General features: G+C 42.4%; 1 protein-coding gene across 1 annotated transcript; it reads right to left on the reverse strand.

The window, feature by feature from the left end:
* Positions 1–698: 698 nt before the first annotated feature.
* On the reverse strand, positions 699–15,436 carry LOC140368795 (zinc finger protein 518A). Its single transcript, XM_072455854.1, has 3 exons — positions 15,274–15,436; positions 13,727–13,777; positions 699–6,916 (listed from the first exon to the last, which is right to left on the reverse strand). Exon 3 carries the CDS (start codon positions 6,896–6,898, stop codon positions 3,203–3,205), a length of 3,696 nt encoding a protein of 1,231 aa, XP_072311955.1. The 5' UTR covers positions 6,899–6,916; positions 13,727–13,777; positions 15,274–15,436; the 3' UTR covers positions 699–3,202.
* Positions 15,437–16,532: the final 1,096 nt, after the last annotated feature.

Genomic DNA, 16,532 nt, shown 5'->3' on the forward strand with positions numbered 1-16,532 from the left:
TTCAGCAGCAGTCACAAAAATCAAGCCCACGTCCCTGATATGACCTACTTAAAGTCAGAGGCCTCCGCACAGGCCCGCTGCCCGCACCTGCCCCGGGCCTCCATGACGACGCAGATCAGCCCCCATCACACCCACCACCATTTCTGATTGGATTGTTTAAGGGCTGCCCTCTGGTGGCTACATGAAAGAACCTTCCACTTCACATGAATAGGCCTAGATTATGTGGAGAATTACTTTGGGAGATCACCCATTAACCAGAGTTACAAGTTCAAATCTTGGCATTAAGTAGTCCACCTCTTTTATGTAGCCGGTTGCAAGTAGGGATGGGAGAATCATATGGTTAATCGGTAATGGGCTTATTTAGGTCAATACAACAGTAAGTATATACATAGAATTTTAGAAGCAACTAAATATGTTCCAAAAAGTAAACGTAAGGTGCTCTTTTGATCTTATCTGGTAAATTTCACATTAGAAAGTGTGATTTATAGAGTTGTTTTATAAATAAATAAAATAATGGTAATCTATTATAGTAAGGAGGTAAATATTTAAATTTTGCTTGGTTATGGTGTCAATAATTGTTAATAAAATGTTTGTTTCTTCTCACAATAATTGTAATTTTACATTGTAACATGAGAAGGAGGCTGGATATAAAAAATAATCTCCACTCACTAGTTACATCAAGAAACAGGACAAAAATGTACGAAGTTTCAAAGGTCTGTACATTTATTAAAACAAGAGCATAAGGTCAGAAAAATACAGAACACATGTCGACCAGCCCAGGGAACGCAGAGGCACTTGGAGAAGACAAAGGAGTACAAGCTACACCTCAGTATGCACATGAAGAAGACATCCATTCAGAAGTCAAAGGCTGCTTTTCAAAGAACTTTCTGCTCAGCATACTTTATGACTTTTACTTATTTAGTAGTCATTTCAAAACAAAAAATATTTTAGTATTAAACAATATATACACTGCATGTATGACTGGCCATTCAAATTCAACAACAAAAATACAGAATTGTGTTTCAAACTATTTTTGATTTAACCAACGCAACTAGTGAGCACTGCAGGGTTGAAAATAATTATATCACAGATTGTTTGATGAGATAACACTTTTCCTGGATTTTTGAAATAAAGCTCAGAGCATAAAATGGCCCATATGCCATCTTTTTTTGTTTTGAATAAGGGACTGGGCAACATCACAGAGACCATAGCTGACAAATGATTGTCTGATTCAAAGAACTTCACGGAAACACCTTAGAGAAGTCCTCTGTACCCAATATATCAAAGAGTTCACGTCTCGCATGTAAGTCTATAAAAACCATGTGACCGGTTTGTAATCTCAAAGGATATATTTTAGGATCTTATCAAAAGAACAGAATTAAAAGAACTGACTTTATTATTTTTCTTTATGGCTCCAGAAGAGATGAGTTGTATAGGTTGTCATTAAAAGCACCCTGCTCTAAACTTAACCTCTTTCAAGAAAGGTGCATTAATGATGATTTACTATTAGAGGGTTACTTTCAGGAGTTCAATATGTCTGTAAAGTGGCACTTAAATGTGCGAACAGTGATTGACAGCTGTCCAGGGCATTTTCATGAGCCATCTCCTGTGGAAGGATTGGCCAACACCACCATTTCAGAAATCAAATTGAATTATCGGATTATTCTTATTTTACATAGCCAGTAAAAAAAAAAAAAAACTTTTAGTTTGTGTTTACATAACCAAGAGAAATCTGATCATCACAAACAGTACACAAACAAAACATTTTTGGGGGAAAAGATGAATTTGAAAGAATTAAAATTTTCATCCTTTATCACAACAGTTGCTTTTTTATTACTCACATTAGATATTATAGATCTGATAATCAACTAATACAAATAATGACCAGATTTTTGGTGTGTAGATAAATATAGCCATTGAGGGAAGTGGTGGAGGACACAGCACACTGGTGACATTTTAAGAATTCCCCACTAAAGTAATAAATGCGTAAATGAGTATCTGTCATGTTAGGAGATCGTCTCAAGAAAACGTCCACTTGCAGAAAAGCTACCCTTGACAATAAAAATAATTGTGTTAAACAGCCCTGTAGTTCTGAGGAGGCTTTCCACAGGGGATCGGATGGGAAGAGGTAAAGGGTACAGCAATGTGCATCTGTCATATAGAGAACATGTACGGGGAGCCCACAGAAATGGTTTGTACCAATTGGTGCTTCACTGCTAACTGTCCATATTCAGAGCGTTACTCGTTTCCTGGAAGAAAGTGGCCAGCCCCTGCCTCTGACTGATCAGCTGATAGATCAGTACATTTGAGAAACTTATTGGGCTGCTTCTAAATTCTCAACTCTCAAGTCCCTTCATCACTCTGCTGCATTTCACCCTAGAGGGAAGAAAGGTGGTCTGATCAGCCTCTCTCCTGTTGGCGGGACCAAAAAACAGAGGAACTCAGGGACTGGGGCTTTGAAGAGGCATGTTTTGGGGGCAGCCCAGGATGTAGATGTCTCTTTGAGAGAGGACAGCGTTTTGTTTAGGGTCCATAGAGTAACTTTGTTCTAGATGTAGTGGATATGACAAGTGCTACAAAGGCAAGCTTGAGAAGAAAGTAGACATGAAAATTCAGATGAGTGGCTTTGAACACGTTTGCATATTGGGGAATGACACATTCACTACAACAGCACCTTTTTGGTAAACAATCATGAGATCATGAGAAAAAAAGCATATTGTCACTAAACAAATGCTATATAATCACACGTTTACTGAACACGGAGATTTACAGTTTTTATAAAGAATAGGCAACATAAAGTGAGTGAATAAATAACAGATCAGGAAGTGTACCCTGCAATCAGTATGTGTGGTCCATCTGGCTACTTGAGGGGCAGGACGCGGGAATGTAAATTAAACAGGACCTACACATTGTTCATAATGTGAAGAGCCAGGTTTTAAAAAGAGACCAGACTTTGTAGTTACCTGAGCAGTGTGTTGATGTGCATATTTACCATGTGTCCTTCAGTAACAGTGCTCCTAAAAGACGGTACCATTTGAGAGTTAAATCCGACCTGTGCATGCATGCAACATCCACACTTTTCATTTGCATTATATAATTTACTGGAATATGTACTACTAAAAGATGAAATTAAAATAAAAAGCAGTATTTACAGTATAGAATATGTGACGATTTAAAAGCAGGTCCTTAACAATGTTCTTGTTTACTCTAGAGTGTTCCAGTCTCTTGTGGCCTCCAACAAGTGACGCTGGCCATGGCCGATCCAGGCCTCCTGACTGTCGAAGAGCCGGCCACAGAACCAACACGTAAACACTACTGGTTCCTGTAAGACTGGAACAGTCCGCACAAGCTGATACTTCTTTCTGCTTTTTCTTCTCAATTTTAGCTTCAGAAGATATCTCTCACGGACCAAACTCTGTACTGTGCGAGGTTGAGGGCAGTCTCTTTGAGATGATTTATCTTTGGTTGAGGATCTAGTGGCTGAAAGATCAAAGAGAGCTTGAATTGTTTTTTGAGACAGACTCACTTTGGTGACAGCCCCTCTGTGCCTCTGAACAATCTTCATGATGCTAGCCACCTCAGGAATGTCCACGTCGGGATGATTGAGCACCACAACAGGCTGGCATTCTCGAGGCCATTTAATTTGCTGATCAGAATTCAGGGGAGAGAGTCTAAGTGTCCTCTCCTGGTCTTTGGCTACAGGGCTCCACTGAACAACAGAATCCTTCTCTGGCAAAGCTTTATTTGAGAGCTTTCGGACCTTATGGCTACTTGCTGGTAGTTCATCGAACAACAGTTTTCGACGTCTCTTCCTTTGACTTGGTGGTCGAACCGGACGAGGGGCTAGAATAGGTTTTTCAGCTTCACTTAGCTGGACCTTCACTGGAGACTGCAAAATACTGTCCTTTGTAGTATTTAGTGAAGAATTTTGTACTGCAAAGTATTTCTTTATACCAGAATGATTGTTTGGGGACAACAGAAAACACTGTGTCGGTGATCTTGTGGCCAAAAGGAGAGGAGCATTTGAAGGAGAAGCATTCGAAAGAAGACTATTTGGAGGACTTACAAGTTTAAAAAATAATTTGTTCCCAGCATTGTCATTTGTTTGGGTACATGGTCCAACAGGTTTTTTCCCCTTCGTTTCCTCATTGCACACGCCTGATTTGGAAGGAGAAACATATCGAAGCAAGAATGTTTGCCGACCACTCTGCAGATTGCCAGTGCTTTCTGTCGAACTTGCTGGCAAAGCCAAAAGTGGCCGCGAGTTCAGAGAAAGCTGTGTACCGGCAAGTCGAAGTCCTGGAGCAGGGGAGTTTTGAGCCCCAGGTAATGACCTTTGGAGCACGTAGCAAGTCTTTGTAGTTTTGTCAGCAGGTGTGCTATTTAATGTTCTAGGAAGGAGTAAAGGATGCCGCTTTAAGTCTGACGTTATTAGGTAATGGTTTGAGGAACTTGTAATGCCTTGTTTTGATGCAGATAGAAGCGCTGAAGCTTTCACTGTAGGGACACCTATTAGCTTGCTGTTTGAACCTAGCACAATCCCAGAGTTAGCCCTTTTGTCATCTGCTGGTTTCATGTAGGAAACATTGATTTGTGGATTTGTTGAATTTGTAATGAGTTTAAACCCCGGTGAGGCTTTAACGTGAACTGGCACGGCAATGCGACTTTCTGCAGTCCTCAACAATACAGACTGCTTTCCCTCCGGTAACTGAAGGATTCTTAATCTTGTTTTGTTTTGTTTTGCCGAGTCATTGGTTTCTAAATAATCTGTAGATTCATTTTTGTCTATATTGGGTTCTTGGGTTGTAACCGTGTCAGAATGTTCATCCACAATACCATCATCTACTGGACTGGGATGATTTGAAGGTGGTTTAGAAATGGGAATGTTATCTTCTTCAATCTTAATAATGTTAAAGTCCTGCAGCACAGACTCTGGGTTTTCCTCTTCTTCTACATGAGCAATGCATCCATCCATTTCCACATCACTAGTACACTCACTGTTCCTTTGTTCACACCTACTCACATCTACGTCTGTCTCCACTCTAACCTTCTCCACCTCAGGACACTCAGTCAATGCCAAGCTTAACTGTGGCGACTCTACCCTTTCAGCTGAAAGTTCAAATGAACTGTGACTGCTGTGACCAAGACTGGGTGAAGAACAGGTGGTTTCCTTTGAATAATTATGAAAAGTGAAGACCTCTTGAGTTGGAAGAGACACATTTTCGGAATCTTTGCAGGAACTGGAGAAGGCTAAATATTTTGAGCCATATTTATCTTTTTCTGTGGCAGTGGTGTCTAGGAGTGAGTCCTCAGCTAGGACTTGTGTTGCTAATGTATGTGACAATACTCCATCTACAGACTCAGCATTCTCGACAGGAGAATTATTTGAAGGTGAATTTGAGGACACAAAGTGGTTTGTAGCAAGCAATTTGTCTTTAAAGGTTATTTTGCTGCAAGCCGCTTCCTGACAGGGACTGGTATCCTGATCAAACTTGTTTGTTACATGATGTTCCTCTGAAATCAAACTACCATATACATCATTATTAACATCTGTGTCATTTGAACTCAACTCTAAATTGGAAACCAAGGTTTCTTCCTCCTCTACTTTTACCTTTACAGTCATTATATCATCTGCCTGCAAGCTGTCCAGTGTTGAATTTTTACTATTGGAAAACTCTCTATGATCTAGCTGGGCACAACAATCAGATGCTGTTGACGCTTGTATTACTTTAAGAACTAAGTGCTTTTTACCATCTACCATTTTGAAACCGATGACTTTGGTGGTGCAGTTTGGAGGAAGAGAAAGTTTGTTTTTTACTCTGACTACAGTCATGCCATTGGGACTGGTTTGACCAGAGTCCGAACTCAGGGAGTGCTCTGCCTCCTGCACCATGTCTGCTGCTGATGTTTCTAGTTTATTATTGCTTCTACTGTCTTTTTTTGCCAATGTATCTTGAGAGAACTGGTGAACTTCATCAGAAGACAGAACTGGAAGTGACTTATCATTTGTGTTAATTTCAGAATTTATGTTCACTTTAGACATTTGATTATCTTCCTTTGAGTCTTCAGATAAAGGCGAGGTCTTTTTAAGCAGAAGTTTGAGACTTGCGGGCGAATTTAAAGGAGTCCCATTGTCTTCTATGGCAGTCCAGACACTCTTTTTATCTGATTTGTGAACTACTGCTATGTGCCTCTTGAGGTATTCACTTCTTGCTGTTCCATATCCACAAATCTCACAAGTGAAAGGAAATGTACCAGAGTGCCCTTTCATATGATTTTGGTGCCCCACTTCACTCAAGCTCACATGAGCGCACTTTGAACACTTCCAAGAAGTCTCTTTGTGGTGATGAATGTGCTGCACAAACGTGCCTGCATCCACAGTAGAAAAGTGGCACCAGTCACAGGTGAAGTGTCCGTTTAAACTGTGACACATGGTGTAGTGTCTGGTGAGGAGAAGCAGAGAGTACTGAACCCCATCCTGGCAGAGCTCACATTTCACCAGGGTGTTCCTGTGCTCGATCCGATGGCGCTGAAGGACAGAGAACTCATTGGTGACAAAGCCGCACAGATCACATGGGTAAGTAGGAAGGACGCCTCTGTGAGCTATTCGGAAGTGTTTTAGTAGGTCATTGGGGCTGTATGTAAAACAGTCTTTACATATAGAACATCCAAAACTGAGAATCTTTCCAGAGAAAAAAGCCCCCTGCTGAACCCTGCAGTGGCCTTTGTTTCGCACTGTTCTGTTGTTCCGGGCACTTCCATGTTCCATCAGCGCAGAGTGATCTTTGGCCTCCCTGAAATGCTTATAGACAAAGTCCTTCACCTTTTCCCGCTCATCCTCCTTTGAAAGAATCCCACAGCTTTTGACAGAATCCTGAGTTATCATGTGATCCTCCATACCACTAGGTCCAGATATCTGAAAAAAAAAAGATAAAATGTTAGCATAATAAAAATACAACGCGTCATTAAAACAAGAATGGTTTAGAGCTGAAACTTAAGCCATGTCCATCGATTTGGAGTGGATCAGGATGGTCCAAAAGAGTCTCCACTGTCTTAAGTGAACCGCAGCGGCCTGTTTAAGGGGTCTGAAGAAGACCCTGATAGGTAATAACTTAGCAGTTTGGCTCAATTTGGCTCCTGGTATGCTTGAGTTAAGTAGTGGCTAAGCAGCAGAGTGAGATGACTGGACATGGAGAATGACTCTGGCAAAAAGATGATGGCAAAAAGCAGATAAACAGAAAATAATTTCTCACCAAACGCTGACATGATCTTGTGATAAACCACTGTATTCCCAGTGATTATATGTTGAGCACGTAAGCAGTTTGTTTATTGATGTACAACACTCATCATCAAGTGAATAATACATCTAACATCAGCCAAACCCAATGTGTAACGACAGCTTAGTCCTAACCTTTGTTGTGGTTGCCGGATGCCGGGGGATCCAGGCTTAACACGCTTCAGTGTCCAGATTGTCCTAATAGTCAAACTTTGATTGAAATCTTGATCATATAAACAGTTCAAGTAGATGCTCCCAGACCAAATAAAGCATATGAAAAGGTGGGAAATGGATGGCTGGCACAAGTGAAGAATACTGGAGAAAAGTAGAGGATCGCCCACTCAGTTCCATGAAAGCGGTGAAAACTGTGTGACCTCCCGTAACCCAATCACCCAGCACCAAAACACTTGTGCGTTAATATACTTTCCTCCGCACTGCGCCCTGGTGGCTACATTAAATAAAGGTCAGCTACTTCCCAAACGTAACCCCCAGTGTGACCCAAACGAACCCCAATCAATAGTGACAAAATGGCTCCTACACAATGCATTACACAAATACATAAAATGTGGCAGAGAGGCCACAGAGGCATGAAATGAAGGCATCAAAAATAAACCAGGAAGAGTCAGGCGTATTATGCCATAAAAAAATAATCTTGCCAAGGTGTGCAAAGGGGTGCCGAGGCGAAACGTGGCTTAACACCTGGAAAGTTACAAAAAGCAAAGGCGTATTGATTGTTTTTTCCCCTGCTGGAATGATACAAGCACAATATGTAGAATAGAAGGACTTTCATTTTTTTACTTATCTGAGATTTTACCCTTTTGGGGAATGAAACTCACCTAGACATGGGGAGAAAAATGCAAACTAAGTTGAACTCACAACCTTCTTGCTGTGAGGCGAGAGTGCCGCCACAATCACAAGCAAATCCATTGTGTATATATAGCAAAAAACTGTTCAATGCTGTGGGACTCACTAACCTCCCCATAAGACTGGTCTTAAGATACGTCCAACTGAAATATGAAAGTTAAGACCAACTTTTATTTATGACCAGTGCACCAGAAGGACGTAAGCCCTTTGTGCACTACGCCCAGGTGTAACTTTTATGCTCAGTGTGAAGCAGACATAAGTCCAGCTACAACATGAGAGCGGGCAGGGGCCAATAAACAGAGCAGCAGCATGTGACCGCGGTCAGACGTGAACAGGGAGTCTGACGGGCCCCGGAGCTGCTCTGTCTGCTCTGATTCAGCTGCTCTGTCTGCTCCGATTCAGCTGCTCTGTCTGCTCCGATTCAGCAGGGCTGTGGTGACTGCTCCACGGGCTCTTCCGTGCGCTCTAAGCATTTTCACTGTGTACTTTCCTCGCTGCACCTGCAGCCATGATCAGCCTCCGAGCTCCGTCCACAAATGTGCTTCTTGTCACGTCTAGACAATAAAATAAAAGAACGAAAAATCTAAACTCGACTGACGTTCCTCCGTTATTTGTGGAAATTCCATTAACAGCAACTAAACACTTCCTGTGACACAAAAGCCAGTGTTTTACAGCTACAGAAGCAGCTAATGTGACAAGGTCTGACAGCAACAGATCATTTAATGCTGCTCAAATAACAAATGGAGACGAACAGAGCCTCAAATATGTTTGTTTTTTCATCCGATTGCTTACCAATTTTGATTTGACATGAGCAAATGTGCATAAAACAGATTCATGACATAACTCCTTTGGATAATTTACACTATTAAACTAGAGAATCTATGATGTTTCAAGATAAGAGATAAGATATTCCTTTATTGTCCCACATGGGGAAATTTCATTGGTGCAACGCAGGTAGATACAGAGGTAGATACAGAAGAACAGATCACTTATAGGAAGTCTGAAAAACACTTTCAGTAAAAGATCTCCTATAAATAAATAAAAACTCCCATAGACAAATAAATAAATACATAAATACCATTGCATGTGATCACGAATGTAATTGCACATGAATATGTGTCACGACAGCACATAGATTGCACATGAATTTCAGAGTAATTGCACATGAACTCCAACAGCAATTGCACATATGGCAGAATTGCACATCAGTATTAGGTTAGGTCAGTATTGCGAGTGTTAAATACTAACAGTTTTTGTTATAAAGTCTGACAGCAGCAGGAAGGAAAGACCTACGGAACCTTTCCTTCACACATCGAGGGTGGATCAGTCTCTCACTGAAGCTGCTCTCCAGAGCGGAGAGAGTGTCCTGCAGGGGGTGACACTCATGGTCCAGCATAGATGTGAATCTAGCCAGGACCCTCCTGTCCCCCACCTCCTGCACCGAGTCCAGAGCACAGCCCAGGACGGAGCTGGACTTCTTGATGACTCTGTCCAGCCTCTTCCTCTCCCTCTCTGTGATGCTGCTGCTCCAGCAGGCCACACCGTACAGGAGGGCCGATGCCACCACAGAGTCGTAGAAGGTCTTCAGGAGTGGCCCTGTCACTCCAAAAGACCTGAGTCTCCTCAGGAGGTAGAGCCGACTCTGGCTCTTCCTGTACAGTGCGTCTGTGTTATGAGTCCAGTCCAGTTTGTGGTTCAGATGAACACCCAGGTACTTGTATGAGTCCACTCTCTCAATGTCCCGTCCCTGGATGTTCACTGGTGAGGGGGCAGTGGGTTGGCGTCTGCGGAAATCCACCACCATCTCCTTGGTCTTCCCCGCGTTGATGAGGAGGTGGTTCTGCTGACACCAGTCCACAAAGTCCTGCGCCAGTCCTCTGTACTCCCCGTCATCGTCGTCCCTGATGAGTCCGATGATGGCAGAGTCATCAGAGAACTTCTGCAGGACACAGCTGTCCGTGTCATGTCTGAAGTCTGCAGTGTAAAGGGTGAAGAGAAAGGGCGCGAGGACAGTGCCCTGGGGCGCCCCCACACTGCAGGTCCGAGTGTCAGACACACAGTTCCGGGCTCTCACAAACTGGGGTCGGTCTGTGAGGTAGTCCAGGATCCACTCTGCCAGGTCATACTCCACACCAGCCGTCTCCAGCTTGTCCCTCAGGAGCAGCGGCTGGATGGTGTTGAAGGCGCTGGAAAGATCGAAGAACAGAATCCTCACAGAGCTGCCAGGCTTTTCCAGGTGAGAGAGAGAGCGGTGCAGCAGGGAGATGACGGCGTCCTCCACTCCGATGCCAGACCGATATGCAAACTGCAGCGGGTCCATGGCTGAGCTCACGGTGGAGCGGAGGTGGTCCAGGACTAGCCGCTCCAGTGTCTTCATCAGGTGGGATGTGAGAGCCACTGGCCTGAAGCTGTTGAGGTCTTTGGGGCGCGGTGTCTTAGGCACAGGTACCAGACAGGAGGTCTTCCAGACCTGTGGTACCACCCTCAGCTTCAGGCTCATGTTGAAGACATGCTCCATAACTCCACACAGTTCATCTGCGCAGGACCTAAGGAGCCTGGGGCTGATGCCATCAGGTCCTGCTGCCTTCCTCACTTTAATCCTCTTCAGCTCACTCCTCACCTGTGCTGCTGTGACAGTCAGTGGTTGGCAGGGGGACCGTGTGCTGGGGGGATGGGTGAGTCCAGGCGAAGTGGGGAGCTGATGGTCCGGGGCAGATAAGCGAAGAGGAACAGATGCAGGGCATTGTCCAGCTGTGGAAGAGGGAGCATGCAGCTGTGCAGGGGGAGGGGCGGGTGACCGATCAAACCTCAAGAAGTGAGCATTTAAATCATTCACCCACTGTAGATCCCCCTCTGTCTGGGCAGGGGGGATTTTGAAGCCCGAGATGGTTTTCAGGCTCCTCCACACTCCCTGAATGTTCTTTTGCTGCAGCTGCTCCTCCATCCTCCTCTTGTAGCCGGCTTCAGCCTGCCTGATCTTCCTCCTCAGCTCCTTCTGCACAGTCCTCAGCTCCTCCTTGTTCCCTGACGGCTCTCTTCTTCTCCTTCAGCAGAGCCTTCAGTTCACGGTTAATCCATGGCTTGTTGTTTGGAAAACACCGCACCGTCCGGGAGGGAACAATGTTCTAAAAACAGAAGTTGATGTAGTCCGTGATGCACTCTGTGATGGTGTTGATGTCCTCCCCATGGCCGTAAAGCTCAGTCCAGACAGTGGTGCTGAAGCAGTCCCTCAGAGCCTCCTTGCTCTCAGCAGACCACATCCTCACCTCACGGGACACCACAGGCTGCCTGCGCACGATGGGTTCATACACAGGCCTCAGATGTACAAGGTTGTGGTCCGAGCTGCCCAGGGGAGGGAGGGGGGAAGAGGAATAAGCCTCCTTGGTGTTGGCAAAAAACAAGTCCAATGTTCTATTCTCTCTGGTGGGGCCGGTAACATACTGGGTGTATGTTGGTAGAACAGAAGAGGGAGAAGCGTGGTTAAAGTCACCAGAGATGAGGAAGAGAGCCTGTGGATGCTGTGTTTGCAGCCTACAAGTGCAGGAGAGCAGTGCTTCACAAGCATTTTCAGCATTGGCAGACGGGGCCACATAGACTGCGATCAAAATCACATGTGAGAACTCCCGGGGCAGATAATATGGCCTCATGCCAATAGCCAATAGTTCAATATCCTTGTTACATAGCTGCTCCCTCACTGTGCAGTGTTCGGGTTTGGACCAGCTCGTGTTCACATACACCGCCAGACCTCCACCTCTTTTCTTCCCACATTCTCTCATTCTGTCCGCCCGCAGCAGATGAAAATTGTCCAAACCTACAATAGAGTCTGGCATTTCTGCTGTTAACCAGGTCTCTGTGAAAATCAAGACGCTGCTGTCCCTATAAATCCTCTGGGACCGCATGAGGCTCGCTATTTCTGTCATTTTATTTTGAAGGGACCTCACGTTACCCATGACTACGGCGGGAACCGACTTCCTGTTTTCTCCTCTCTTCTCTCGGAGTTTACGTCCAGCCCGTCTGCTTCGTTGCGTTTTCCTTAGGATGTCCGCCGGGATAACGTGACGATCTCCGGGTAAGACGACTGTTCTCCGCAGTTATTTTGCATTAAAAATGTCAGTCTATGGTGTAAAACTTTGACCTAAAAAGGATTACTTTAAAATGAACATTGTGGCATCAAAATTGGTATAGAGAATCGAGCATATTTCATTGTATCGAAATAGAATTTGAAATTGTTGCATCATGACAACACTATAACAAAGTCATTCAGTATCAATATTTTCAATGCGAATCATTCAATATCAATACCAGTGAGTCTTGCATGTTCTGCAGAAAGTGTCCATTGTAGCGTATGAGTCTTAAAATAAATGTTGTTGAAGACTTCCAAAGTCATAGAACTTTTAAGACATGTAGCAATATATTGTTCATGTTATCGGTATCAGGATGTATCGTATCACATGTTACTACACATGTTAATCATGATACATATTGTAATGTACCGTACTTCATAGCCAGGCAGTGGAGTATGGCTACAGACTTTGACAGCAAAAGAAAATCTGTTCAGTCCCAGGTGTGAATGATAGACAGAAGACGATATATACGTTTTTGTGTATTATATTAAAACAAAATCGACAGTCAAAAAACATTTTAGGTGAGTGGAGAGATTCTCATAGCATCAGTTTAGAGGTAATGCACAATTCTATTGTAATATAATTCTATTTAATATTTTCATCAAACACATACCTGGAGTGTTGCTTGTTTCATTCCCTTTTTAAAGACGACTTACATTCACACATGAATATATGGCAGAGTAACCAGACTAGTGTCTCAAATATGAGACTGACAAGAGTTATACTTTTCCATTCAACCAGGAACAGGAGAATGAAAAATAAAAATGTTTTTTAAGTTATGGACGATTTTTCGGCGATTTGAGAACTCAGGTGGAAGTGCGCATGTGCACTCCCCCGTGCGGACTGATACAACACTCACGTGCGTTTGTTTATTAGCCCGACGGATCGCATCTCTCGTCTCCCGTAGATTTCCGTCTCTTCTGCGTCAGCTCGAACTGTCTTTCTCCGTCCTAATTTTGTCCCGTACACTGAGGGAACTATATTATGATAGATCCATGCGCTTAGACACGCAGAACCGTGCTACTCATGGGGACGAGCCCAGACGCGGCTGCAGGTGAGCGGTAGGTGCTTTTTATGATTGATACGTGGCAGGACTAATCTGCAGTCCACGCCACGAGGAACTAAGACTCAGATTTGGGCCAAAAAAATCGTCTATTACGCCTTTAATAACTTTTTGAAGAGCAACGGCATGTTAATTGCTTAATGCTTGTGACAGATAAAGTTAGTGTCCATTTAGAAAAAAAAGGAAATAATAACCGTAGATGTATAATTAGTGTTAATTACAAAAAAGAAATTCAGGTTACTATAATACCCAAGAAAGTTGAATTAGGTTTGAAGTACATTAATGAGCCTCAACATACCTAGCCTTATGCTATTTGTAATTTTCTATTATGCTGCAGCAGTTTGTAACTTTGCTTTTAAAAAGTAATCTATAAATTAAAAAAAGTTTGGAAGTACTTACCTGTATTTTCAGAAAACAGATCTCAATTGTAATTCAGACCCGGACCTGCACCTGTGGACAGAGATAATCAGATCAAATCAATGAAAACTAAAGTGACATAAAGAAAACAACAAGCCAGATTCCTTTCACCCAATCTTAAGTAACAGTGCTACTTCAGCTAACTACAACTAACAACGTGTTTAGGACAAGTCACACTGGCAGAAATTCATCTAAATACTACTTTAACTCACAAATAGAAAATCACAAAACATGTCATTAAGTATTATTATTGATCTCTTTATTTAAATAATAAGTTTCTGTATTGTTGTAATATATACCGTATATACAATTTTATAGTTTTATCTTTTTTGAGGAAAGTCTGACTCTGGACAGATCATCATTATCTGATGATGCCAATCATAGTCCCTGATAGCAAAAGCCACTTCTTTTTATATTGATGATATTACAAGAATTATCCAGACAGGAATTCAAATGAACACCCGAGTCACTAAAGCAAGTTTGTGAATTCTGTTCATTGACAATGGCAATAAACCCAACATTACCTATATACTTACATACTTAACTCACTATAATACAACAACAATATACACATTAACAATGGTAATTTTACATCCACTTAACAGTATTATGGGCCTACACTAACTGTATGCTGCATTGTCATGGATGAAATACACAGAACAGAGTCCAACTCCATAGATTCAAAACATTTCATAACATTTAGGATCAGTGCAATCTAGACTAGTGCACTTTCACTGGAAGCTTGGACTGTAAACAAATGAATAACTCAAAATCTAAAAGGAATGTTCTCTGGATTCCCTGAAACGTTACACTTACCTACAGCAGTAACTCTGGATCCAGCTTTTATCACATGAGTTTGATCGAGTCTCTTGTCTGCTGTCAGCCTGAGCTCTGTGAAGCGGCAGCCATATTGGATAGAAAAATGGCTGCCATGATCTTAGCTTTAACCACTTCCAGCAGTACACTCCACAAATGTAACAACACAATCAACTATCAAGATGCGTTTGCCATCTACTGATAGCCATTTGAAGTCACAGTAAGCATGGCCATATTAACCCCAAATAAAACAATCACACATTAATGACTGATTAAATTCACCAGCAGCACACAGGGCAACTCTGTGGTGAACACACAGGTAGGATTTACTGGGACAGCCCAGATGGGACACAGAGTCAGGGGCTCCCCCGTGGATCTATTCCCCTGGTTATCACATTCACTAATAAAGCTTACTCAACAAAGGTCAAGGAGCTTCCTAAATGCAGACAAAACTTTAAACTCGTTCACGTATCGTCTAACTGCTGTTTGATAGCACTTTCTGTAGTGTTGGTTATATAGTTTATGCCCGAGTTTGATGGCAACAGACACAGCATCAATGACTACAACACAAACAGGGACACGAGCAGAACGAGGAAGTGCACTAATCATGAAGACGGGCATTATTACAACGATAGTTATTAGTTAGTTATTCTACACACTCCCCCCGCCCACACCAACACGTTTAAAGTTATGGAACAACAAGCAAATCTTACGAAAAACTCGATGTAGGTCTAGGTGGCGTGGCGCTGTCGTCCTACATTGTAAAAACAATGTTAAGCTCTGAGGAATCTCCAGCTGAGACATTCGCCTTGCTCCTCTCCTCTCTGAGGAACCACAGCGACGGCGGCCATGACACTTCATCCGGGTACTGTCGTGCTCGGCTCCAGCACCGGCGGAGGAATATGCAGTTGTTCTTCAATACCAAACTAGTCCCAAGAATAGAAACGAATGGCCAATAACTACTCTATTTAAATGTGCGGCAAAGTGTGTTACCATCGCTGTTTTAGGGAGTTTGTAGTGCTTACTCATCTCGATGTCAAATTGTTCAACCCGTGTGTGTTTGAGCGTAGGTGGAAGAAGAACAAGCTTGAGCTGCCATGGCGGATGTGCGCCATTTCCTCTCCATGGTGTTTTGCGGACGAGATGTTGGCTTTTGTTGTTCTCTTATTCTGTTGAAAATGTACTACATTATTTCTGGCTCAGAAGTATTTATTTAATGTATGTACGCTGCACAAGTCTCAGACTCTCAGCAAAAACAATATATTATCTGCCCCTTTGCTCTCTGTAGGAAGTGATGATTAAATCAACCAGGGTGGACTGCTTTACACATTTTAAAATGAGACGTGGCTCTATCTCAATTATGCAACATAGGGCTGACATGAGAACCTTTCTGTTTTTTGTCTATTTCTGTATTAGAACGCATGCATCCTAAAAAATAATCAAATTTTCCCAATTTTATAAATTTCAGATGCATTGTCAATACATTTTTGCATATTTTGATATGTTCTCAAAGTGTGAAATTGTGACACAGGTGCCTAAATCTTGCCCCATATTCTACTGACTGGGGAACATATGGGGCATTTCCACCAACCTTTCTTAACCAGGACCAAGTACTTTAATATATATATATATATATATATATATATATATATATATATATATATACATATATACATATATATATATATATATATACATATATATATATATATATATATATATATATATATATATATATATATATATATATATATATATATATATATATATATATATATATATATATATAGTTTGCTAACCCCATCCTGCACCTAACCTTAACCCTAATGCCAACATCAGGGTCCCTCAACCTATAAACCAACTAAACGTGGGAATAGCTGTTGGAACACAGAGCTGAACCTGCTCCCCCCATCCCTCAGTGTTTTTGTGGGAAGATTAATTCCCTCAAAAATACAAGATGTAATTTAACTTC

The sequence above is a fragment of the Eucyclogobius newberryi genome, unplaced genomic scaffold (genome assembly GCF_026437365.1).
Source record: "Eucyclogobius newberryi isolate DKJ021-1_F unplaced genomic scaffold, fEucNew1.0.hap1 SCAF_20, whole genome shotgun sequence".
Classification (NCBI taxonomy): domain Eukaryota; kingdom Metazoa; phylum Chordata; class Actinopteri; order Gobiiformes; family Gobiidae; genus Eucyclogobius; species Eucyclogobius newberryi.

Excerpts from the sequence above, each read along its gene's own strand:
- LOC140368795 (XM_072455854.1), bottom strand. The coding sequence starts at position 6,898 with ATGGAGGATCACATGATAACTCAGGATTCTGTCAAAAGCTGTGGGATT.